At 36.8% G+C, this 27,694-nt stretch overlaps 1 protein-coding gene across 2 annotated transcripts; it reads right to left on the bottom strand.

Moving 5' to 3' along the window:
• Window positions 1-275: 275 nt before the first annotated feature.
• On the bottom strand, window positions 276-16,215 carry LOC149832935 (putative RNA-binding protein C1827.05c). Of its 2 annotated transcripts, XM_090012653.1 has the most exons (9): window positions 16,133-16,215; window positions 15,506-15,619; window positions 15,299-15,419; window positions 15,144-15,199; window positions 4,263-4,310; window positions 4,080-4,177; window positions 821-890; window positions 527-637; window positions 276-452 (listed from the first exon to the last, which is right to left on the bottom strand). In XM_090012653.1, exons 2-9 carry the CDS (start codon window positions 15,605-15,607, stop codon window positions 399-401), a joined length of 660 nt encoding a protein of 219 aa, XP_089868779.1. In that variant the 5' UTR covers window positions 15,608-15,619; window positions 16,133-16,215; the 3' UTR covers window positions 276-398. The 2 variants fall into 2 exon arrangements, with proteins under 2 accessions (XP_089868779.1, XP_089868780.1); XM_090012654.1 differs by lacking the exon at window positions 16,133-16,215 and having other exon boundaries at window positions 15,506-15,677.
• Window positions 16,216-27,694: the final 11,479 nt, after the last annotated feature.

Here is a 27,694-nt window from a genome sequence, read left to right as displayed (position 1 = left end):
ACCCAAGAAAAGATGGAGGGCGATCAGAAGTAGCAGCACACTAAAAGTTTACAATCACATTGCACCTAATCCTCCCGCAAGCACCACCAAGGAAGTTTAATTGTTTTTACCATCAGCCAATCCCTCATGGTTCCTTGGACTAAACCAACCATTGGTTTGTTTTCTCTACGAGCTTCTATTTTTCTTTCCCGTTTCTTCTGGTGTCAAAGTGTCATCCACCGACGCCAAAATGATAGGTTAAAATGACAGTATCCACTTTTGATGTATTCTGATCATAGATAATATATAATTTTTACTCATATGTACCTACGATTAATAACCGAGTATCAGAAGATGAACAACGGGACCAAACTACACCTTTAAGATAAACTACCAATAGAAATGAACAAAACATCAATTTAGTCTTCCTCTGAGAACTTGATTTTCTTGGGAATAGGCTGCACGCTCCCTACCTGCAAAATCCCAAAGACTCGTTAAGCACATAGCAAAATGCAAAAGATCAAAATTCTATGCAAGATTTACTCACAATATCTGGATATTCATAGTCAATGCCCGCAGCTCTTATCTTCTTTTGTCGATTAAGATCCCTCTTCAAGATAGCTTGCAACATTCTCTTGTGTTCCTCAGCAGTCTTATCCTGAAATGCAACATAACAAGCACTGATGTACGATCTAAAGTAGGCCAGTTAAAAAGACCAACATTTCTATCATTTAATGAACAAAAGATCCACGTAATCAGACAATTTTTTCCAAGTTTTATATAGTACTATGTAACTTTAAAATCCACAAAAGAGAAGGGAATTCATATGTTGGATAAAAACCTTGTTATGCTGCATCCGCTCAATTGTTCTCCCTCTTGATGGATCATAATGACGCTTTGCCTGTTTCCACCTGACAATGGGAAAATTTTCCAATCGAAAGAATCAGAGAACATAAGCATATTAAACATCAAAATGTTTGGAAACAGCACCTAGATTTCTCACATCATTTTGTGATTGCAATCTATGAATGGATGCACATACCCATGAAATGAAATGGGGATCTTCGAAACACGAGCTTAGATTAACAAGGGCAAGTGTCAAGAATGACACTAAAGCATAACTCTTAAAAAAGGTATAAATGGAAAGAAAATAAAAATAAAAATGTATTCTTTATTGATATGAAAAACCAATTGCTTAAGAAGCATTGGAATAAAATACAAGAGGGGCTGCACCCCTTTATATACACAGCTGAAAGAGGACTCAATAGAGCTGTTGGACTTGACTAGCAACAGTCATTCTAGTTCAAATTGAACTAGATGACATAAAGACAAAAAATAAAAATAAAAGAAAAAAATTACAGAAAAGAAAGAAATGAAAAATGTATTTATATATATATATAATAATATAATATTATTATATATACATATATGTACAGTTTTACATTTTAACACTCCCCCTCAAACTTACGGTACAATGAGCGAAAGTTTGTCTAAGAGAAAGTGAAATCGGGGAGCAGCGAGAGGCTTTGTAAAGAAGTCTGCTAACTGATATTCTGAAGTGACATATGGCAGATCAATTATCCCGTGTAGATATTCCTCTCTGACGTAGTGACAATCCATTTCGATGTGTTTGGTACGTTCGTGGAATGTTCTGTTACTGGCAATGTAAATCACACTTTTGTTGTCACAACACATTTGTGAAGCCTTTGTTGCTTCAGCTCCCATGTTAGCAAGCAGTTGTCGGAGCCAAACTACTTCCATGGTCGTGGTTGCCATGGCTCTGTATTCAGCTTCGGTGGATGAGAGAGATACCTTCTGTTGCTTTTTACACCTCCACGAGATCAATGATTCCCCTAAAAAGACACAAAAGCCAGTGGTTGAGTGTCTGTTATTGGGATCACCTCCCCAATCAGCATCAGTATATGCAATTAAATCAAGAGAAGATGAGGAAGATAAGAAAAGTCCTCGTGAAAGAGAGGACTTGATGTATCTGATAATACGCATGACTGCTCTCATATGAACAGAAGTAGGAGCATGTTGAAATTGACTTGTTGTATGAACAACATGTGCTATATCTGGTCGGGTAATGGATAGATAGGAAAGTGCCCCGACAAGCTGTCTGTAAGGAGTAGGTTCTGCAAGAAGTTCTCCATCATCAATCTTCATTTTAACATTAACAACTTCTGGAGTGTTAACTTTCTTATCATCAGTAATACCAGACCTGAAAACAATATCGAAAGCAAATTTAGTCTGAGATAATAAATATCCTCTAGGAGAATAAGCAACTTCAATGCCTAAAAAATATCTCAACAACCCCAAATCAGTCATTTCAAAATGAGATTTAAGAAGTGTTTTGATTGTTTCAACTCCCTGTTTATCGCTTCCGGTGATGATCATATCATCCACATAGAGAAGAAACACATGTTACAGACAGCTTGTGCCAGAGAAACTGGTGCATCCTGATCTTTAGGCTCCGATCCAGCAATTGCAACTCTTTTTTCTCTCAGCTCCTTAAGTTTGGGACATTGTGGTCTGTAGTGTCCCGGTTCATGACAGTGATGACAAATAACTTTCTTCTTATCATAGTCACCATTTTGTCGGTTAAAGTGAGAAGGCCTATATAATCGAACATGATTCCCTAGTCTAGACACGGCTAAAACGGAATCATCTTCAATTTTTAAAGAACCTTTCCGGAGACGATTTTGTTCCATTGTTAACTCTTCAATAGTTTCAACAATAGAAGGAATTTTTCCCCGGTGAAGTAGGGCCGATTTAGTGGTTTCAAATTCCGGCTTTAATCCAGTCATAAACTGGTAAAAATGTTCAGCATCGAGTTGTTTCTGACGAAGCTCGATGTCTTCGGCACAATGCCACTTTGGTTCTAAAAGGGAAAGTTCTTCCCAAAGTTTGGACAACCCATTGTAATATTCACGAATAGTTTTGTCTCCTTGTGTCATCATTCGAACTTTTTCTTGGAGGTTGCACACGTGTGCAATATCTTTAAGGGAATACATATTCTTAAGGTATTCCCATGCCTTATCGGCATGATCAAATTTGGCAAGACTTGAGCATTTTTTAATGTCAACGCTATTGATAAGCCATGACATTATCTTCGCATGAGATATTCTCCATTCTTTCCATTTCTTCTCGTATGAGGCAATAACCTTGATTTTCTCTTCTTCCGATAGAGGGACCTCTTTATCTCCCTCCTTTTTAGTAAGAGATAGCTTAGGTTTCGAATCGGAACCATCCACAATCCCCCATAAGCCTTTTCCCCATATATGATGCTTCATGATTGAAGCCCATGTTACATAGTTCGTATCGCTTAGTTCCATAGGCATGATGGTGACTTTATCATTGTCATCCATCGATTACAAGGAGAGAAAGAATAGGGATAGAAGAGAAACAAGAAGGAAAATGAAAAAGAAAAAAACAATACAACAAAATGTGAAATCTTCTCCAATGAAGTGATAAAACACTTCTCTTCAAGTGGCGAACACTTTTGCAAACGGGCACGGAAACCAAGGCAGCTTTTCCTCAAGATTTAGTACTTCTGCGGCTCTGATACCATGAAATGAAATGGGGATCTTCGAAACACGAGCTTAGATTAACAAGGGCAAGTGTCAAGAATGACACTAAAGCATAACCCTTAAAAAGGGTATAACTGAAAAGAAAATAAAAATAAAAATGTATTCTTTATTGATATGAAAAACCAATTGCTTAAGAAGCATTGGAATAAAATACAAGAGGGGCTGCACCCCTTTATATACACAGCTGAAAGAGGACTCAATAGAGTCTATTTAGAGATATTTCAGTCCAACAACTCTATTGCTAGTCAAGTCTGGACAGGACTTGACTAGCAACAGTCATTCTAGTTCAAACTGAACTAGATGACATAAAGACAAAAAATAAAAATAAAGGAAAAAAATTACCGAAAAAAAGAAATGAAAAATGTATTTATATATATATATATATAATATAATATTATTATATATACATATATGTACAGTTTTACATTTTAACAACCCACAGACACATGCCCTACATTCTCACCAACACCTTCACCACCAAGAAGCACAACAACCAAGGAAATAACCTACATTTTTGGATGAATCTTCTCGGGTGGAACAACATAGACTTGTAGCATGTGCTCAAACAGCAAATAGTTGTGCATACAATCAGCCACAATTTTAGCCACCTGCAGCAATAGCAAGGGAGTCGCCTATTTACCACAGTACGGGAGAAGATAGGGAAGAAAAGTAAAGGTCCATAAGCTGTCATACCTCCGGTGATTCAAATTCAATGAAACCATAGTGCTTAGACTTTCCTGTCTGTAGAAAAATAAACTGGAGTCATAAAAAAGCCAAAACAAGCAAATTATCGAATTGCAAACAATGAAGCACAGTTCCGGTTCATTCATTTTTATGGACCAATTTTCAATTGTGAAATATTCCCTTACTCCATCACATCTTAAATGGCACGCAAGCAACACTGTGCACCTTATCCATCCTATTGTGTTTAGAACTTGTACAGTGGAGAAATATGAACAAGTACTATATCATGATTATATTATGATAACACATTTGGTATATGCAGCAATATGCTACTGAAATTGAAGCATTTTATTTTTCATGTAGCTATCCAGTCGTTAGCTACTCTCCACTAAAATCACTTTCCCGATAATACCCTGCATTTCTTATTTGTTTCCAGAAAACCTTATGATTTTAGTACATGTGGAGCTCTCTATCTGTTGCTTGACTTTTACATTCAAAGTGTGGCCACCATGCGAACTGCTTTGACAACCACATAAAGAAGCAGAATGAAGCGGCAAATGGAATTGAAGGAAAGGAAGAAAATGTAATTGGAGGATACATCTATGTCAAGCAAAAATTGATAGACTTTGTTAGAATTCTTCAAAGTCGACATCCAAGAAGCTACAGAAAGGAAAGGGAAATGAGGCCGCAACTAATCACGTTTTTCCATGGTGGAAAAATCGTGCTCTTCCTTTTAATATAAGAAACAAAACCTAATACACGGTTTTTACAAGTAACCCTATAAGTTATAAGCATTTACAAGTATGTCCAATACATGTTGGACATGTTACACATATGTAGTTTGGATCTGGATCCGGATCCGGATCTTAACTTAAATACAAATACAAACACACGGATATCTGCCCGATCTAATAGTCCCCCCTCAAGTTGTGCATGATTTTGAATCATGGACAACTTGCTCTCTAGGAACCAAAAATGGCACTCTGTGAGTCCCTTAGTGAACAAATCAGCCACTTGGTCTTCTGTTCTAACATAATGAGGCTCAATCTCTTTTTCCTCAATCTTCTGCCTGATAAAATGTTGATCAATCTCAATGTGCTTGGTCTTGCTGTGATGAATAGGATTAAGAGATATTTGAATAACACTTTGGTTGTCACAAAGGAGAAAACAACTAGCAATCGTCTCCTTAAACTCTGTTAACAAATGTCTAGTCCATGTTACTCCTGTCGTAGCAGCAGCCATCGCCCTGTATTCAGCTTCCGTACTAGATCTAGTCGTTGCCTTCTGTTTTCTACTACTCCAGGAAAACACCATAACCTTAAACTGACTTTCGATCATCAAGGTCTCCAACCCAGTCATGAGCAGTATTTATGAATCTGCTTTTGGTGTACAAAAGTCCATCTCCAACCGTACTCTTCAAGAGTCTCAATATCCTTTTTACTGCATACATATGTCCCGTCCTTGGCTCATGCATGAGTTGAGAAACTTGATTGACTGAATAGGTGATATCAGGCCTGGTAAATGTAAGATACTGAAGCATCCCCACTAAACTTCGATATTTGGTGGGATCATGATAAGTCTCCGTCTTGTGTACTTAATTTCTGGTTGAGCACACTAGGAGTAGCAAGAGGTTTGCAACCCTTCGTTCCAGCATTTTCTAACAGATCCAGGGTGTATTTATGTTGGGTCAAAGTAAGCTTATTTCCTTGATTATCCACCTCTACTCCAAAGAAGTACCAAAGGTTTCCAAGGTCCTTCATTTTAAATCTTTGGCTCGGAAGATCTTTAGCCTCTTGAACATGGTTCTCACTACTTCCTGTAATAATTATATCATCAATATATCAGCAAGAAGGTAGTAAACTCCTTACCTCGAAGAATAAAAAGAGAATGATCCAATTGCGATCCATAAAAACCATGTCTTTGAATTTCTAGGGAGAAACTTTTAAACCAAGATAGAGACGCTTGTTTCAGGCCATAGAGTGCTTGATTTAATTTGCAGACATACTCCTTTGAATCTCCTTCTGTATATCCTGGAGGCTGCTCCATGTATACTTCTTCCTTCAAATCCCCATGAAGAAAAGTATTTTTCACATCTAGCTGACTTATTCTACAACCATAATCTACAACCAATGAAAGAACAATGCGAATTATGCCCATTTTCATGACTAGACTAAAGGTTTCATCATAATCATGTCCAAATTCTTGGGTGAATCCCTTTGCTACGAGACGAGCTTTGTATCGCTCAACACTCTCATCCGGTTTGTATTTGATCTTATAAATCCATCGCGACCCAACACCATTCTTATCTGAAGGTCGAGGAACAATTGTCCATGTTTGACATTGGTACAAAGTTTTCATCTCTTCATTCATGGCTTGAATCTATTTTTTAGAGTTAATAGCTTGATGAAAATGTCTAGGCTCGATCTCTTTCTCAATCTGTGACAAAAATAGCTGAAAATCCATGGTGAAATTCTCATAACTAACCCACCTTTCAATAGGATATCGGACTCTTTCTGATCGGAAGTGCCACTGTAGTACAAACTGGAGAAGTAGTGTCATTAGGTGAATAAGACGTAAGAGCTTCTTGTTCAATATCATTCAGGGTCAAGAGGGAGCCCCTCTCTCTTCTCCTATAAACCTGCTCAGCAAACTTATTAATCTCTAGAGGATTTTCTATTTCAAGTTCCTACATTCCACTGTTTCCATCTTGACAGAACATCCCTTGAGCACAGGAGGAAGAGGAACAAAAGGAACAAAAACATTTCCAATGACTATATTACTTTTTCCAAAATAGGGAGTTAAATTACATAATTTACCCGCATTACCTGTGACATGAGTAGCTGCCCCTGAATCAATGTACCACACTCATTTATCATCGCGCTTCAGATCAAGGTCGGACAACGTGGCCAAGAAGAGCTCCTTCACATCTCCACCCAACTTTGACGAGTTCTCCTTTCGTCCTGCCGAGCTCTCTCCCTTTTGGAACTTTCCTTTATTTTGTGGATTGTGCCAACAATTGGCTTTGATGTGACCTCTCTTGTTACAGAGGTAACATGTGAGTACATTTTTCACATTAAAAATAGGTGTAACATTCGGGGTAGGCAGCAACCCACGCCACTCTTGAGTACTTCGCCCTTGTCCTCTACCACCACCAAAATTGCTATCCCCACGTCCCTAACCAAAGGAAACGCCAGTAGCAAGAACCTGTCCACCAGTCTCATGTGAAATCTCCTTCAAAGTCATCTCATATTGAAGTAGTTTTGCTTGCAAGTCCTCAAACGACTGTAAGTCTGGTAGACATAACAGTGAGGTCGAAATGACATGAAAATCCGGCCCCAATCCATTCAGGGTTTGTCTGACTTTGTCTTTATCTGTCACTTTCACTGATGCTCTTGACCTTGTTCAAGTACTCCATGACAGACATGGAACCCTTGGTAAGAAGTTGAAATTTACGTTGAAGGAATGAAATTCTAGCCTCTGATATCTGAGAATATGTTTTCACATCTTCACCCAACTTTGACGAGTTCTCCTTTCGTCCTGACGAGCTCTCTCCCTTTTGGAACTTTCCTTTATTTTGTGGATTGTGCCAACAATTGGCTTTGATGCGACCTCTCTTGTTACAAAGGTAACATGTGAGTACATTTTTCACATTAAAAATAGGTGTAACATTCGGGTAGGCAGCAACCCACGCCACCCCTGAGTACTTCGCCCTTGTCCTCTACCACCACCAAAATTGTTATCCCCACGTCCCTGACCAAAGGAAACGCCAGTAGCAAGAACCTGTCCACCAGTCTCATGTGACATCTCCTTTAAAGTCATCTCATATTGAAGCAGTTTTGCTTGCAAGTCCTCAAACGACTGTAAGTCTGGTAGACATAACAGTGAGGTCGAAAGGATATGAAAATCCGGCCCCAATCCATTCAGGGTTTGTCTGACTTTGTCTTTATCTGTCACTTTCACTGATGCTCTTGACCTTGTTCAAGTACTCCATGACAGACATGGAACCCTTGGTAAGAAGTTGAAATTTACGCTGAAGGAATGAAATTCTAGCCTCTGATATATGAGAATATGTTTTCGCTAGCCTGTTCCATAGTTCTTTTGCTTAACACTCATCTGAAATTCCCATCAATACCTCTTGAGAGAGAGAGTATAGATGATAAAAGCAACTGTAGCTTGATCACGCTTCATCCAATTCTCGTATTGGGGATTTGGCATTTGTTGTATAAATCAGCCTCATTTCCATCCTTAGTTTCTTGTATGATAAATTCTGGAGAGGCTAGGATTGATTTATTTAGGTATCCAGAAAGACCTTGACTCTTAATGAATGGAAGAATTTGTCTTTTTCAGGTCAAGAAATTTGAATTAGTTTTTCATAAATAAGTTGGCCAAAAAAAATAGATGAGAGAAATGATTGAGAAGAAGAATCCATGACTAAACACAGAAAGACAATATTGATGTGTGCAATCAGTATGTAAAGTTTCGCAGATCACGATGCAACAAAATGAGGCTCGTCTCCTTTTTTTTTAAATAACTAGGAGAAAGCACAAGCCAAAAGCAATCTGATCTGACTAGACAGCAGGTCTAACCTGATTTCATCAAGGGAGCGTAAACTGCGAATTTTTATATAAAATTGCACACAACAATAATAAATACAGATGAGTGGCAAGTCTACAGACCTGTATACACAGATGAAGCCGAATATTATGTAAAGAAAACAGATCTGAAAGTTGCAAACTTCAGATCTGATTATACCAAGTGGCCGATTGACAAGACTGATGACATATGTCTAAAAAAATAATCAAATATGTTCATACACAGATCTGTTATTATAAACAGAAAAAGGGAGTATGACCAGACGTCAGATCTGATACACAAATCTGGAAAACATCAGATCTAATACACAGATTGGACGAATAAATCCGATATACACAGATCGGCTATTATAGAAAGGAAGAAATAAGAATGTCGCAAAAAGAAAAACTGAATTGACGCAAACCCAAATCAGTTTCAGAAATATTTGATGCAAAATATGAAAATAAGCAGAAAAGAATAAAGATCTGAATGAAAATATCAGAAGAAGAAATAAAGAGAATAAAAAAGAATAGAGGCCAAAAAAAATATTTTAGAGATGAAACAAGAAGTTGCAGAAGAGAAAAAGGTTTAAAAAAGAGATAAGAGGGAGAAGAAGATCTTTAGGGACACACCTGTTGGAAACTTTTAGCCCTTGGATCAAATCTGCTCTGATACCATGTTAGAATTCTTCAAAGTCGACATCCAAGAAGTTACAAAGAGGAAAGGGAAATGAGGCTGCAACTAATCACGCTTTTCCATAGTGGAAAAATCATGATCTCTTCCTTTTAATATAAGAAACAAAACCTAATACACGATTTTTACAAGTAACCCTAATAAGTTACAAGTATTTACAAGTATGTCCAATACATGTTGGACATGTTACACATATGTAGTTTGGATCCGGATCCGGATCCAAACTTAAATACAAATACAAACACACGGATATCTGCCCTGTCTAATAGACTTAACTCAGTAGGCAACAATTTGAGATAACTATAGATAGAGCTGGTAAATGAGCCAAACAAACCAAATAGAGGGTGTTCAAGCTTGGCTCATTCTTTGTGGCGAGCCAAGCTGAGCTGGAGACCATGGCAAGCCCAAGCCATCTCCTTAACAAAAAGAGTAGATATTCTAATATTGAAAATAATAAAAATTGGAGTCTAATCCAACTGAGCTAAGCTCAAACTATCTCATTTACAAACAAATACATTGTTTCAAAGTTGTAAGCAATAAGATTTGAACTCTAATTTTATTTGCTGCAAGTCAGACACTTCAACCATGTACAATATATGAAACAAAATGTGTTTATTAATACTTAACGAGCATATACAAGCCGAACCAAGCTGAACACTTGTTCATGTTCGGCTTGCCAATCTTATTTCACAATTTTAAACAAGCTCCTTACAAGCCGAACACAAGACGAGCCACAAGAAGCTCATCTCATTTACCAGCCCTAACTATAGATGAACCTTTCTTATTAGTTAGTAGTTGCAATTCCATTCAGTGTATTGCCCAAAGTCAGTCCAAAAACAGTTAAGCTGATAATGCTTGCCCAACTTGTGAAGGTTCTGACGGTAATATTAAGTGAGCAAAATAAATAAATGCTTTACACATTCACCCTTTATATAGCTGGGTATCTCAAATATTTAACATCAGCTTGTTCACTTTCTGTTTTACCTGAGTTCATCTAAGCATTTCTTTGTTTCAAGTTTTTATAAGCATATAGCAAATGACAGACAAGTGCCAAATTGAATATCTTATAATGCAATCAGATTTATATTGACCACTCTTTTGGCTCCTAAACATAGCCAGCAAGGTTGCAAAATCCATTACAAAGGAAAGAAAATCGGAAAAAGTTCAGTTGGACAATCAGATCGAGATAATAAACACCCAAAGCAATCTCAAAGATTAACCCAGTCTTGAAACATTCAGTTGTTATTAAGAATCAAGCAGATTACGAGGGGAAATGAGAACAAAAACATCTTCGGTAATGTTCTGGCATCCCTAGACAAATTTTGCAGGCTTTACTAAAGATGCTCTGGGAAATTCTCATAAGTCATAATTCAAGTATGACCTAGAGAAAAAACAGGATTCCCATCTTCAGCAGGAGTTATTATCATTATCATGGTAGGACCATTCGCTTATGTCATAATGATCTTCATCAGGTAGCAAAACGCCTGGTGGAAAGTAGACACAACACTATGAATATCATGAAGTACCGATTTTCCTATCCAGGAATTAGACAAAGATGTAATGCACCTCTCTCGCTTTTTTTGGCTAATTCCTAAAACACCCTTCACTTTGAATGTGTACAAGCATGCTAGACACTATTTGATCCGAATAGCATACAAATAATGCTGTACTACTACCTAACATGCTAGAGTACTTTTGAAGATTGTAGCAGCCTATGAACAATACATTTAGTGGAAGTGGGTCGTCTAGACTGTTGAGTCTAAACGTTATAAATGTTTGAAAGACTAAACGTGAGTTTAAGGAAGTAGATAGGAGTCATGGGTATATCTCACATGGGTACTTCTTACTTTGGGTTTGATTTAAAATGTGGGTGATGTCAATTAACATTGTAATCCTAGTGTCACCATGTGAACACATGTTTAGAAGGCCATTGGATATGTAGTGGGGATAAAAGAGTCAAGACATATTTTGGGGAGTTAAGAATTTAGTTAGGAGCCAGATTGGGTAGTTAAGAAGTAAAGAGAATGTGTAGTTTATATTAAAGGTAATGTGTCACATAAGTACAACCACAGTGAGGTATCTTAATAGATTCTTGTTAGATTTTTGGAAGATAACATCCAATTAAGAATCAATCTAAGTAGGAGAGTTGAGCAATGTGTCATTTTTTTGTTGGTATTTTCTATTATAATTTTGGAGATTTCTTAAGAAGAAATTTATTGGAGGTTTACCTTCTTCAAAAAGGTCTTTCGTTTTCAAACTCCATTTCTCATTGCAATGGTAACATAACCCTTATCGCTTTCGCTCCTCCAAGTCTTGATCAATGTCTTTCTTCACTACGACATTGCCATAGCTTGGAATTGAAGTCTAATGCATGTGAGATTATTTGAGATATGCACCCACACTCTTGGACTGACTGACAATCTCCATGTGAAATTTGTTGTTCCTTAGCCTTGCTGGTGGCAACTAAGGTGACTTATTCGCAAACCATGTTTGTTCTTTGAAAAGTCTCGCTACATCAAAGCATTGCAGCAAACTTGTGCGGCATGCGGCCTTACACTTCAAGGGCAATCGCAGACGTTATACCATAAATGAACAAACCAATGAGACCTTCTTCTGTCCATCTTACTATAAATTGCTCAAGCACATTCAAATTTGGCTTGATATTCCAGTACACTCCCAATTTGTCGAATCTTACATAAAGCCACATTATGGTTTATGATAGTCGATGGTCTGAACCTTTTGAAGAGAGACGTAGAGAACATTCCCATGTTGGTGTGCCACAATGATTCTTGAACCACCGTTTTGAATAACCAACTTATTAGATTTGAGCCACCAAACTTTAAAAACTTTAGTCATGGTTGCCAGGCATTTACAACTCCTTCCAACAGGTGGACAGCCTTCATCTTGTTGAATTCTTGCATGCACCGGTGATGCACTGCGATCTAACTCTGAAACAGCTCAACCAGCTAAGAATTGCATCTGTTGAATTCTTTATCAACTTGTCTTAATTTATCAACTGAATTCTTGATTTCACACTCCATGTTGAATTGATCAATCACCTCTTTTCATAGTGAATCATGTAGTTCTTGTGCAGTTCATGTTGCCATCCTCAGGAAGTCTCATCAATCGGCAACTGGTCTCCAATTAGGTAGGGCAAGCTTCTCAGCAATTGAAGGAAGTGATCACTTTGATCTAACTCGAGCTCAATCCTATGAAAGAGAGCTCCATCAACCTATGACTTTTTGCACTATATAGAGAATGAAGAAGTTGCAGACCTCCGAAATGATGGTGCACTGCTTTATGAAAATCTTAATTCGTTGTTCTTAGCCAGCTATTCGGTAATCTATGAATTTCCGGTATTGCTACCAAAATAGTGACCTCCAATCAGCCAAGGACAGGTTCAAGCTCTGATACCAATTGTTGCACCCCTTGCTAGAGAGTAGAAGGGCTGCAATAAGGGTCAATGCTATGATGGAGGGGCAACCAGCACAACAAAGAGGTGTTTTAGTGAGATGTGGTCGAGAGGGTCCTCACAGTTAGGTTGCATGGTGAGAGTGGAAGGAAATTAAGAGATTAGAAGATGAAAAGGAATGAATTGAGAAATAAAAGGCCTTTTCGAGGGAGGCAAACTTACAATGAATTTCTTATTAAGAAATCCCAAAATTTACAAGAGAAAAATACAAAAAAAATGACACATTACTTAACTCTTCTACCTAGGGGCTACTATTATGGATTGGATGTTAATTAGATATATCCTCCCCCAAATCCAATACAAGAATCGATTAGGACACCTCACCATAGTGGTACCCATGTGACATATTACCTCTAACGTGGACAACATAACCTCTAACTTCTTAGCTACTCAAATCTACCTATTAACTAAATTTTTAACTCCCTAAATGTAACATAACTCTTTTACCCCCAACTACAATCCCTCCACATGTCTCATGGGCTTGTTGACATGTGTCCACATGAAGACACTAGAATTACAATGTTTATGACATCACCTACATTTTACATGAACATCAAATCCAAATTAAAAAGCTCTCATGTGAAATATATTCATGACTTTTATCTACTTCCTAAAATTTTGTTTTAGTCCCTCAACCTTTTACAAAGTTTAGATGTACTCCGAAACCAGTGCACTATAATGCAACATTCTTTTCACTTTTTCATTAAGACAACACACAAATAATGTCACCTCTTAGATTGACAATCCCCAACATATTATAGTGAAAAGGAAATGGATTTTTTTCACCACCTTAATTTGAAGTGCACTTACAAGAATGGTACAATTTTGATATTTATTCCTTCTAACTTTTTCCTGTTATTGGAGTTTTCACCCAATTCCTCTTATTGACAATGAGAAATTGGACCTTTTACTACAACAAATGATTTGCATTAGATACACTCTTAAATCTAAATGTCAAATTTCCTTACTAAAACGAGCCTGTACTGATCACAGCAAACAACTTATTGAGAACATATACCTCTACATGTAATGGGTTCAGATGTAAACATGCTAACAATTGGTTATCTCAATACCAGGTGTTATACCAACTAGAAATTATTTACTTTTAATCATGAAGATTCTAGTAACCATTGCTTCAAATATGCAATGGAAATTCTTGGTAGGTTAGTGCATAAACATTCTGCACTACATTACACCTATAGAGAAATCATTTCGGCAAAAATAGTTGAACCATTCATCACAATACAAATTTTAAGAACAATCTCCTACAGTATTGTGGCTACAGAATCGGATGCATCTTTATTCATTGTGTTGATTGCAATTAGTCATCACTCCTTCCAAATTATGCAACTCCGTCCTTGAATTGGCTACGATGAGTTAAGGCCTTCAGTCTCTCCACTCTGGTTTATATGAAGGGTGAGTTTGGCTCCCTGATCAGTTTGTTATTATTTAGTCTCATCCTCACTACCTACAGAAAAAATTCTGCATCCAAGATCAATTATAAGCTCTCATGTCTTTGTCATAACTTACAAAATCAAGATCATGATAAATGTTTGTTTTAGGATAATAGGATGAATCTGCCTAAAATCTCATGAGAAAATGATTATTTTAATCCTAAAATGATTTAACATACACATTATATCCTACATAAAGCATAAGACTTATCCTATTCAATACTCACAATCTGGAAGGAGATAACTTATGTTTTCACTTTATTAGACCATACAATATAGTACCATCTTAAATCATGAATGCACTATTTGTGCTCCTTGGCCACCACATATCAAATGATAGAACAAATAGTGTTATTGTCTTACTTCATAAACTGTGACCCAATAAAAAACAACGCATCCCGTCTAGGCCAAGTACCATAAAATTCATTACATATGACAACTTATAATACCCAGAAAATAGTTATTATTTCCCACATACATATTAAGCAACTAATTCCAAGTGTAAGATACACGTTAAACAATCTAACCTTGAGACTATGTGTTCAAATAAATAGCCCACAAGCTTCTATTTTGTCTAAGTTATAAGGAAAGTTACACGGTGAAAAACAGGGTCACTGTGAATGAATTTATAATACAAAATATCTTTAATTATGAAAAAATAATTCGATTGTAATGTTGAGTAAAAATTTGCAGCAGAACCTTTCTGTTTCGCACCACCCGCAATCTCTTAATAGTTCCAAACTGTTTGAAGAAACCTGCAAACAACAATTTACCACAAAATTGTCATAAAACCATTCAACCGAAACAGCTGCTTGAAGGGGCAAAAACAAAAAAGCAAGAACTCAGATTAGAACCTTGCATTTGTTCCTCATAGAACCCATGAGGTATGCGACCGATATACAAGACTGTGGAATTCAATGCCGCTGGTTCTTCATCTTCTTTAGGCAAACGCCTCCCTGGACCGCCTTCCAAAGGCTTGAAACGAAACCAAAAATGAGCGCAGCAGAGAAAACAAAGAACAAGAAAACTTCGAAAAAAAAAACAGAGATAATATGCAATACCAAGAAGTCAGAAGCTTCTTTTCTGCGGTGCGAAGGCACTCCTCCTAAACTGTCACTACTCCATTTAACCTTCACCTGCATCTTCAGCTTCTTCTTCCCCATTTCGGCAATTGGCTTAACCAAAGAAAGTTTAAAAATAATAATAATAATAATAATTTGTTATCACACAATACGAGGATTCCAAAAGGGGAAGAAATGTAGCAGTTTACTAAAAATATCGAGATGAGAAATAGATATTTTCATAAAAACGATACTTTTTTAGGTTTTGCAATATTTTTTCTTAGGTCCTTTCCAGTTTTTCCAAATTTATTATTTTTTTCAAATTTATTATTTTTTTGTCAGAAATTTCCGAGAACTTCCCAAAATCACTGCAAGAAACCATAAACCTAAAAATAGAAGATGAGAATTGGCAGAAAGCCAACACTCAGTAGCCTGACTTAAAATAAACAAAAAAACTACAAAAAATTGGCAAAAATCTACAAAGAGATCAACCCTAACTTTGACACGAAGTTGGTATCGAGACAGTCGGTGGAAGGTAAACCACTAAATCTTAGGGATTTGAACGAGAAAATAGAAGAAAATTTCCAGCAAATAAAAAAGAAGGAAAGAAGATGGAGGTAAACGCACCTTGAAGTTTTCACCGGAATAGCCAAAAATAAAGGGATTCGAGTGTTTATTCTGCACAAAAAACTCGAAACCCGCCGGAGCTGGTTTGTTGGCAGGTTAAAAGCTGGTTTAAAACGTAATTTGCTTATAAATTGCTTTTTTTGTTTATACAACTGTTTATTATCCTCACTTAGACCGTTAAATTGGTTATAATCACTGCGTGAGAAAAAAATATAAGATTTTTAACTTCTCTAATTTTTGTGTTTTGGTTATTCATTGTGATCCTGCTCCAATTAGGAATGCAAATGATAAACTCGAATTCAAATCCAAAAATTTCAATAAGTTGTTTATAGCAAGAGACCGGACATAAACTAGATTCGATGTAGAAGAGTTGAATCTAGATCCAAATTTGATATGGTGGTATTTGGGTCCGGTAAAAAGAAGATCAGCTTGGATTATTTGGATAATATTAGTTAAATTTTGAATACAAATCCAGAAAGGTTTCGGTTCTCTCTAGATGCACATTTGGATCTTATTTCAAGATTCATATCCAAGAATATTTTTTAGATTCAAATACCATATCCTACTATACCGAATCCATTTGTACCCAAGATTCGGTTGGATTAGTTTCAGATCCAAGTAGTTATGGACTTTAGATCAAGGTTGGATTGGACCTAGTACTAGGCCAGTGCATGAGCCGAGCTCGAGCCAAGCCTAGCATGTTCGAACTCCACCTGTCAAAAAAAAAAAAGACATGCTCAGACTCAGATTGAGCTCCATCTGAGCTTGAGCTAGTTGCTTGAACCCGTCTCGTGTCAGGTACCGAGTCTGGCCCGATCGGGCCTCATAACAAGCCGAGTTCGAGCTGGGCTCATCCTTACCGAGAAACTTGGGAAAAGACCCAAACTTTCATATGATCGGACCCACTTCCTTGCCAATGTTGTTTGAGTAAGTTTCACATTTTTAAAATGCTGCATTAAGAAGGACCCACCCGGATCGCCCGAGTGGCAGTAGGCCTGGGGAGAAGGTGCTGACCCCTTCATCTCAGGTTCGACTCCCACGGGGTATGTGGTTATAGGTCTTGTGAACAAGGGAGATGGGTGTGGTTTTGATCTGATTTGGATTTTGGAATAAGCTTTCTATTACAGGTTCATGTTATTTTGGTGACTCCTTTTTCCCTTTAGTTATTTTGTTGTTATGTGTTTCCTTTGTTTAAATAAATTTATTCCATCTCCTTAAGAAAAGAGAAAAGATTAGTTTCAAACTTGGTTGTTTGTTTGGCGACTCCATGTCATCCTTTTTATTCTTCTTTTGTTTTCCCTTATTTTTTTAAATAAAATTTTACTTCACTTTCTAAGGAAAAAAGAGAAATGGCATGCTTGTAAGCAATTGAGCCGTAGCAAGGTGCTTCACTAAAAACTGAGGCGAGGCGTAAGCCTCAATGTGAAAAACATAAGTATTAATGTTTTTTTGAAAACTTAAAAAAAAATTATAAAAATATCTAAATAAATAAATACTTTATTGATAAAGCAACAACCAATAATAAGTAGAAAATCTCAAATAAATGCTAAAAAATATGAGATTAACATTTAAAAGTAATTGAGAAACTAATTATATAACTTATAAACAAATTATATAGCTCTGAAAAAAACTAGACAACATAATAAGATTAACAACAAAATATAATGTCCTAACGTGTATGCATATCTGTTTTCCACACAAATACATACAAATTTATTATAATTAATTAAATATATAATATATATAACTGAGAAACTGATTATATAACTTAAAAATAGATTATATAACTGTTAAAAAAATTACACAGCAAAATATAAAAATATAACAGAAAAAAAGATTATGTATAAGATTGTAGAATTAACTTCACAACATAACAAGATAAACAAGATTGAAAAAAACTACATAACATAATAGGATTGGCAACATAACTGAAAATAGAAAAAAGAAAAAGAAAAAGAAAAAAGAAGAAAAACAAAAAGAGTAGCAGGTGAAAACTCAAAAAAGGAAGATAAAGCATAACATGAAAAGAAAAGAAAAGAGGAGAAAGAAAAATGAGAAAAAAGAAAAGAAAAAAAGGAAAAAGAAAAAAAAATCATACATCGCTTCTTCTTCTTCTTAGAGAGAGAGAGATAGAGGGTAGGGAGAGAGAAGAGAGCAGACGAGAGCAAGAAAGCAAGCTAAAGAGCGAAGACAAGGGAGAGATGAGAGAGCAAAGAGAAGGGCGAGACAAGAGAGCAGGGTGAGACGCAGAGAGCAGGAAGAGACGAGAGCAAAAAGAGCGAGAGCAAGGAGAGACAAGAGACAAAGAAAAAGAGAGGCCCCAAAAAAATGGTTGGGGGCCTCCCTATTTGCTCCAAAAAATTGGTTAAATGGGGTCAAAACCCCCCATTTGACCATTTTAAAAAATGGGTGTGCCTTACCTTGAGGTGTGCCTTGCCTAAGGCATAAGAGGCATACACCTTAAGGGCTTTGCACTTTTTACATGTGCGTCAAGACACAAGGGGTTTAGCATTGAGGCTAGGCACACTTTTTTCGCCTTAAGGCATGATTTTAACAACATTACTTGTAAGTATCCTGTTTATTATTTTACATTTTGACATGATGAGTCACGGGCCTGATGGTGGCGGGTGTTTTTCTATATTGATCCTGAATTCGGAACATATCCTAAAGTGGATGGCATCAACAATTTGATACCATCATATACTTTCTTTAAAGTCAGTGACTAATGATGCTGCCGTTGGGAACGACGTAATGCACTATTGATACATATCAAAGAAGAAAGAAAAACAAGAAGAGAAAGAAATCAAAGATCCTCTATTAGATTGAGAAAACACGCACGCTCACACTATTATAAAAGGCCTATTCCCCTCCTAGATCTATTTTGAAGTTGACAGAAGTAATTTTTAAGATCAAAGTAATTTGTGGAAAGAAAAACTTGTCCCTTTCCTAGATCTATTTTGAAACAAAGACTGCGTGTGCATTTATACACACAAATAGGCACAATCTCTCTAGCTCACTTTTACCGATTGTGTTCTTAGCTAGACTGTGATTTGGTTTTATGGTGGTGGCGCTCACTTTGCTGGTTGCTTCATAGCCTGATCAAATATGATATTGAAATATGAGATGACCCTAGGTGGTCGCTAGCAACCTCAGTTGAATACATTTGTACTAACCCAAGTGACTGAACTCAAGGCTCAGGTTTTCAAATCGGTTGACTTGGAATTTTTCACACTATGCTGCCCTTCCTATCAATGGTTCGTGCAAAGCTTCTTTTGGGGGTTTTGGGCACTGAAAACAGCACTCTTGTCTCCTTAAGATGATTCCAATGCACGCATCTTATACAACATGGGCGTACCTTTCTTCAACACAAATACATTAATTTATTCATTTATGTAATGTTGTTTTATTTTTTACATCACTATTTTTAGTTTCAATGAAATCTCTCTCTCTCTCATATGTATACATCCGTGTCTACCCTAATTTGGATTTATTCTCTCTCTCTGTATATATATATATATAAATCTTGGTAGATGTTTATGCAATCTTGCTTATGCATCTTAGTGATCTCCCTCCTGCTGACGCTACCTCTCTTTTGCCGCAATCTGGGCAAGTGGCTCCGGCGTGAGCCCGTTTTATCTGTCTATCTGTCTGATGTTCTTTTTCTCTTCTGCTTTCTTTATTTGTTTTGAATTTGCTCTTGTTCAGTTCATAGGTTCATTCATGAGTGGTAATGTTGAATCTCTCTCTCTCTCCCTCTCTCTCTCTCTCTCTATATATATATATATATATATATATATATATATATATATATATATATATATATATATATATATATATACAACACTAGTACAAAATAGAGAGAGGGAGAGCTTTTCTTTTCCATGTGTCAGGCTTAATTTTCTTATGCAAAGTGATACTCACAAAGCTTTTTCCTTTTTCATTTCCTCAGTGACCGGCTTAATTTTCTTATGCAAAGTGATACTCAGATAGCTTTTTTTCTTTTCTTTTCCTATCTATGACGAGTTAATTTTCGTTTGAAAAGTGCATAAAGTAACACATTGTTTCCCTGATTTCTTTTTTCCATGGGCAATGCTGAGTTACTTAGGCAATACCCCAACCATATACAAGTACAAGATCCGCAAATATACACTAAAGAAGTATAATGGATATAGTTTGCCAATCTCGTGGCTTATCCTTTCATATACGGTCAGATTCCATGGCCAAATATTTAAGCCAATTTACATGACATTTCATTGCTATTCTTATAACAAAAATTAAAATTGGCAATGAGTAAGAGATAAGCCCCAAACGGGTGTGGCGTAGTGGGATGGGACCTAGGCTGCTAGACAGGTGGTCTAGGTTCAAATTCTATGGGCGCCACTACTTGCACAAGCCAAAGCCTGGTGACTCCCTAGGGCAAGGAGTAAGCCCACAGAGTTTTACGTTGCTAGGATCTAGGTCTCTTATCCTGAGGGTGGTTTTTCAGTGTGAATATCAAAAAAATGATGTAAAAAATAACAGAATGTACATAAGGAAGGATGAGAGCTGTCCTGAGCACCCTGTAGTGATTTATGTGTTGATATTGTTGCGATTTACAGACAGGTAGCGATTTGCAAGTATCATTGTGTAGCAATTTACACAGTGTTGCCGTGGATCACGATGACGATTTGTCACAACAAAGAATTAACGTGGTTCGACTATACAACCTACATCCACGGTGGAAGGCAGCAGAGAGACTCTCTCTTTTTCTATGTCTCTTCACTGTTTACATGAGATATTTATACAAAAGAAAATGAGAAAAGATAACGAAAAGGAGGAGAAAAAATAGTAATTGCCTTAACAAGAAACGCTAAGGATCAATCACTAACAAATCTGCATGATTCTCTCCTAATCTTCGGAAGACAAGCTTATCGAGAAAACACTGGCTGCCTTATAGGGATATTTTCATCACTCCCCCTCAAGTGGGGCGTATATATTAAAGCATCTCCACTTGCTTACAAGATCATGGAAAAGTTTATGTGAGACTCCTTTTGTGAAGCCATTGACCAATTGATCTATACTCTGAATGTATGGTGTACAGAGTACCCCATTCTGAACCTTTTCTCTGACATAGTGGCAATCAATTTTGATATGCTTGGTTCTCTCATGAAAGACTAAGTTAACTGCAATATGAATAGCTGCTTGATTGTCACAATACATTGGTATGGGTTTCTCAACCTTGAGACCAATGTCTTCTAGTAGAGATTTCACCCATGTTAATTCGCTATATGTTGTTGCCAAAGCCCAATATTCTGCTTTCGCACTAGATCTAGCAACAAAGCTTTGCTTCTTACTTCTCCACAAAACCAGATTTCCTCTGACGAACACACAATATCCAGTAGTGAATTTTTGGTCCAAACTTCATGCCCAGTCTGCATCCGAGTAGCCTTTGATGTTAGTATTTCCATTCCGTTTATACCACATGCCTTGTTTAGGAGATCCTTTCAGATATCTAAGGATTCAATCACCAACTCTCATATGAACTGGTTTAGGAGCATGCATGTGTTGACTAACCAAACTTACAACATAAGTGAGATCAGGTCAAGTAACAATTAAATAAATAAGTTTTTCCACTAGTCTTTGATACCCTTCAACATCAGCAATAACTTCCTTTGTAGAACCATCAAGTTTTTCATGGAGTTCAATAGGAGTAGTTGCAGGCTTGAATCCTATCTTCCCAGTTTCAATAAGGAGATCAATGGCATATTTCCGCTGGCAATGAAATAAGCCTTTGTTTGAATGAGCTATTTCTATGCCTAGTAAATATCATAATCGCCCAAGATCTTTGACATCAAACGAATTCTGAAAGAACCTTTTTTGAGTGTCAATACTTCTTTGATCATTTCCAGTGATAATTATGTCGTCGACATAGATGAGCATGATAACATTTTTTCCACCATCTGTTTTTATAAACAAAGAGCTATCGGCATAGCTTCTAGCAAAACCTTCTTTCTCAAGTGCTTGATTGATCTTGTAATGCCAAGCTCGAGGAGACTGTTTTAACCCATAAATCAGTTTTTTAAGCTTGCAAACGAGATTTGAATCGCCTTCTTGAAGATGTTCAGGAGGTAATTTCATATAGACTTCCTCACTAAGATCACGTTGCAAAAAGGCATTTTTGACATCTAACTGAAATAGAGGTCATTCAAAATTACAAGCAATACTTAGAAGAATCCTGATAGTATTCATCTTCGCCATAAGAGCAAAAGTTTCTTCGTAGTCAAGCCTTTGAGTTTGAGTATAACCCTTAGCCACTAATCGGGCCTTATGTCTCTCTATAGCTCTGTCACTCCTGTACTTGATTTTGTATACCCATCGGCATCCCACCACGCGCTTTCCCTTAGAGAGAGGGATAATTTTCCAAGTTCTATTTTTATGTAATGCATCAAGTTCCTCTTGCATGACTAAAGTCCACTCTAGTTGAGTTTTAACCTCTTGATATGAGGTAGGCTCTCTTTGGGCTTCAATGTGGCTAAGGAAGGCAACTAATTCTTTAGAAACATGACTATATGACAAACATTTTTCAATAGGGTAAGCAGTGCCAGCATATGTAACAAAATTGTTGAGCCGACTTGGAGGACGATGGTCCCTTTGAGATCTTCTCAATGTAGTAGAATTTTGTAAGTTCTTGCTAACATCACTAGCACCTTCGGTTTGGTTCAGGCTTTCAGAGGTATTTTCAATAATATGGGGTACGACAAGGTCATCATACCAAGATATGTTGGGAAGCACTATCTCCCCCCTCACAAGTATTCTCTTTATATTGATCACTAAAGCAAGCTTTGCTTTTGTTGAATACTACATCCCGAGAAACATAAAGCTTATTATCTTTCGGATCATAACACCGATATCCTTTCTTGAATGATGAATATCCGAGGAAAGCACACTTGATAGCTTTGTGGCTAAGTTTATCATTTTATTTAATTCCGACACACACAGTACAATCAAACACCTTAAAATGCTCAATGCTGATTCTTTTTCCTCTAAGAATTTCAAGAGGAGATTTTCCTCCAAGTTGTTTACTGGGAATACAATTAATAATGTAATATGCAGTCATAACAGCATAACTCCATTTTTTTTTGAAACTTTCATTTGGAAAAGAAGAGACCTTGTAACTTCAAGGAGGTGTCAGTTCTTGCACTCAGCAACTTTATTTTGCTAAGAAGTACCTACGCAGGTAAATTGGTGATTCATCCCTGCTTCCTTTTCAAAGGTTTCAAATAAAAGATTCTTATATTCAGTCCCATTATCAGATCTAAGCACTTTGATTCTTTTATCGAACTGTGTTTCAATAAATTTATAAAATTCGCAAAACTTGGTAAACACCTCATCCTTTGATCTAAGCAAATAAATCCAATAGGTTTTAGAAAAATCATCAATAAAAGATAAATAGTATTTAAATCCACTATATGAGTCCACTGGGGCTAGACCCCACACGTCTGTGTGAACAAGATCAAATATACTAGTAGCATGAGTCTCAGAGATAGGGAAAGATGGTCTAGTTAATTTAGCATATTGACAAATTTCACAATCATGTGAATCAAAATATAAACCAGGCATAAGAGTTCTTAATGTGAGACTGGAGGGATGACCAAGTCTCATATGCCAAAGTTGACTTTTATTTTTGTGTTGAGTTATCAATGTCGTCTCCTTCTTATCAAGGATGAATAGCCCTATAGATATCCTTCCTTCATCAATCATCTTTTGAGTCACCAGGTATTGAAAATTACATTAGTTAGAGTAAAGATGGCTCTGCAATTTAGTTCTTGAGTAATCCTGGATATTGACAGAAGGTTAGTGGCAATTTGCGGCATATACAAAATGTTCAAATTTATTGGACTTTCTACGAATCGGGTTTCACCAATTCCATTTACCCTTATGGATGACCCATTAGCGGTGGTGACTTCCTTTTTATAGTCCAAGTCTTTGTAATTAATCAAATCATCTCTGGTATTTGTCATATGCTCACTGGCCCCTGAATCGATAACCCAAAAATCGGATTTTGAGTAAGACAGAGTCTTACCTGGAATACCAGAAGTGTTGGCTGATGCAGCAACTCCAGTATCCTTGCAATTGTAGTGTTGGATTAACTCGATAAGTTTGTCGATAAAAGAGTGTGTCTTAGACGAACTGGTCTGAGCGATTTTGGCAGAGACTTATTCTTTTGATTTTTCATACTTTGGTGTGCTTGGTTTTCCATGCAGAAACCAACATTGTTCCTTGGTGTGTCCCTCCTATTTGTAGTATGTGCAAAAATTTTTGATCCTGTTTTTCGCAAGATTTTGCTCATTGCCTTTTGACATGAAGTTTGGTGCAGCAGAAAAAGCAACTTTATCATTCTATTCAAAGTCTTTTATAGGGTTCATCACCGTCTTTTGAGTTTCTTCTCTCATGATAATGGAGCAAATCTTATTTAGAGGAGGGAGTTCGGTAGCCATCAAAATTTGACTATGCAAATTTTCATATTCAGAATCACGACCAGCAAGGAGTTAGAAGATTTTTTCTTGCTCTTTTACCTTTTGAAAAGATATAGAGTCTATGACAATACGGGTGTAAGAGTCCAATTTGTCCCACATCCCTCACATTTTACCAAGATACTCACAGAAGGGCTGATTCTTCATCTTTTTATTTTCTTGAATGCTTTGCAAGAGTTGATACATACGAGCTATATCATAGTGCTCGTTATATAACCCCCATGCACTTTTCCATATTTACTCAGCGGTTTCAAGGAAAAGAAAGCCCTCAGCAATTTTTTGCTCCATTGAATTGAGCAGCCAAGACATGACCAAGTCATTGTTAGACTTTCACTTTTTGCACTTAGGATCACTAGGATTTGATTTAGATTGGTCACCTGTAACGTATTTGAGTTTTGATTTTTCGCTTAGATACAACATGGTTGCCTTTGACTATAAAGCATAATTTGTTTCATTCAGCAACAACGATGTTATCCTGTGTGAAGGACTTGTAGATTCTTGAATGACAATGAAGGCATTGCCGCTGCCAATTGGTGTTGTCGTCGTTCCACCATTGTTACCAGATCCATCATCCATGATCGTAGAAAACAAAAATCAGAAGAACACCATAAGATCAAATATTAAGGAAACCTTGCTCTGATACCATGTAGTGATTTATGCGTTGACCCATGTAGTGATTTACATGGTGTGGATGTTGATATTGTTGTGATTTACCGACAGGTAAAGATTTACAAATATCATTGTGTAGCGATTTACACAGTGTTGTCACGGATCAAGATGATGATTTGTCACAACAAAGAATTAACATGGTTCAGCTATGCAACCTACATCCACGGTGGAAGGCAGCACAAAGGCTCTCTCTTTTTCTATGTTTCTTCATTGTTTACATGAGATATTTATACAGAAGAAAATGATAAAAGATAAGGAAAGGAGGAGAAAAAATAGTAACTGCCTTAACAAGAAACGCTAAGGATCAATCACTAACAAATCTGCAGGATTCTATCCTAATCTTTGGAAGACAAACTTATCGAGAAAACACTGGCTGCCTTATAGGGATATTTCCATCACACCCACACACCCCACAATCTGCTAAGGATTAGCAAAAAGAAAAAGGAAAGCATAAATTGTCACCCTTGGGTAATGAAAAAGGCATAAGTCTATTAATCCCACCTTGCGATTTTAACAATTGATAAACCCTCAATTAGCAATCCATGCTCTTCTTACACTTTCTTGTAACAAGAGGGTTATACCCCATAGAAAAAGCATAGCATAAGCCCCAAAAAATTGTCACCTTATTAAGGCAAAGTCTATTAATCCCACCTTTGAAGAATTTGACCAACCTCATTTAGCTGTCCATGCATTTCTTACACTTCTTGTAAGAAGAGGATTAGACTCCATAAAAAGGTACTTATGGGTGAAGTGGCAAATTTGTTCTTTCAACAAATTTATTAAACTGGTTGTTGTTACATGCCTTCAACAAATTAGAGTTTTGAACTTGCTGCTACGAAATCGGCTTCTTATTCATACTTCTTTTCAACTTGGCCTTCCATAAGCTTAGTCGGTCTCTCATTCTTGTTAAGAGTGTCTATGGATTTTATAAATAAAAATTTTGCTTTTCCCTCGAAAGAAAAAACTTGGCCTATTTCACTTAGCTCGTTTGTTAATTATGATGCCATTATACTTTTATCCAAACTACGGTTCGTTTTCTCTCTCTTTAAAGGCGGTCTAAAACCTCCGCTAAAGAGTCGTTTTTGCAAAATTTTTTGACGTGTGGTGCTTGGCTGCACGTCCGACCTTGTCCGATGGCACAGGCATCTGACGATACACTTATTTGTGTGTGTGTATATGAGGAGAGTGCAGATGATTAAGCATGCTTAATGATACATGTCTAATGGATTTTTCTGCTCTTCCAGTATTTTTTTTTCGCATTTCCAACCCCATAAATGTGTTGGGCATGGTCAATTTATGAGGAATCCAAACCTAAATCATGTGTTTTGGACGAAAAAAATGATATTTAGAGCTTCGAAAATTTACAAAGATTTTGGACCATTGATTTTTTGAACCTTATAAAAACCCCCATGTGCCGGAATTGAACACTTCTAAGAGTTGATCCTTATAAAATCAAGAATATAGATCACATGTGGTCAGAATTTAAAAATAAAACAAAAAAATCTTGAAAAACCCATTAAGCATGCTTAATCATCTACACTGTTCACACGTTAGGTGCAAAATGAACGTGCTAAATGGGGTTTTTTAGCCTTTTTTATTTTATTTTTAAATTTTGACTGTACAGATGTGATCTATGTTCGTAATTTTATAAGGATAATTGAAGTGTTGGATTCCAACATATGGGTGTGTTATAAGGCTCAAAAACTCAACGGTCCAAAATATTTTTAAAATTTCAAGGCTCCAAATATAATTTTTTTCATCAAAAACACATGATCCAGGTGTGGATTCCTCGTAAATCGGCCATGCCCAACACATTTATGGGGTCGAAACTGCAAAACAAATACCAGAAAGGCAGAAAAAACCCATTTAGCAGGTATCATTCGGCACCTAATGTGTGAGCAGCTCTCTCTCTCTCTCTCTCTATATATATATATATATATATATATATATACACACGAAAAGTGGTGGTGAGAGATCAGGTGATACCCAGGAACACAATTTTTGTGTTTTGAAATAAATACCTTTTGTGGCCTTCAATCAACTGTTCACCACCCTTCTCTGTGAAAATGATGGCATCAGTACTTATTTTGGTGGGCCCCACTGATTCTACAATGAATGGTGGTGATGAAGGAAGCAGACGGTGGTGATTTCAGAACACAAAGTATTCATATTTTGGCATATCAACCAATCCGACCTGCGTGGTGAGACCGCATTAGGAACATTTGTTTAGTGACAGCGCAGTTTGATTCTTTTGGCACTGGATTTATGCATCAAGCAGCCAAGAACTAAATGATCAACACGCCTAGAAAACACAGGTGAAAGTCATTTGCACTTGAAAAGCGATGGAGCTCTAGACGCTCCTAGAGGAAACACAGGATAC

This window comes from Nuphar pumila, chromosome 7, assembly GCF_984573655.1.
Source record: "Nuphar pumila chromosome 7, dmNupPumi1.hap1.1, whole genome shotgun sequence".
Lineage (NCBI taxonomy): Eukaryota > Viridiplantae > Streptophyta > Magnoliopsida > Nymphaeales > Nymphaeaceae > Nuphar > Nuphar pumila.
The sequence above is the reverse complement of the archived record's forward strand: the minus strand, read 5'-3'. Positions and strand labels throughout refer to the sequence as shown.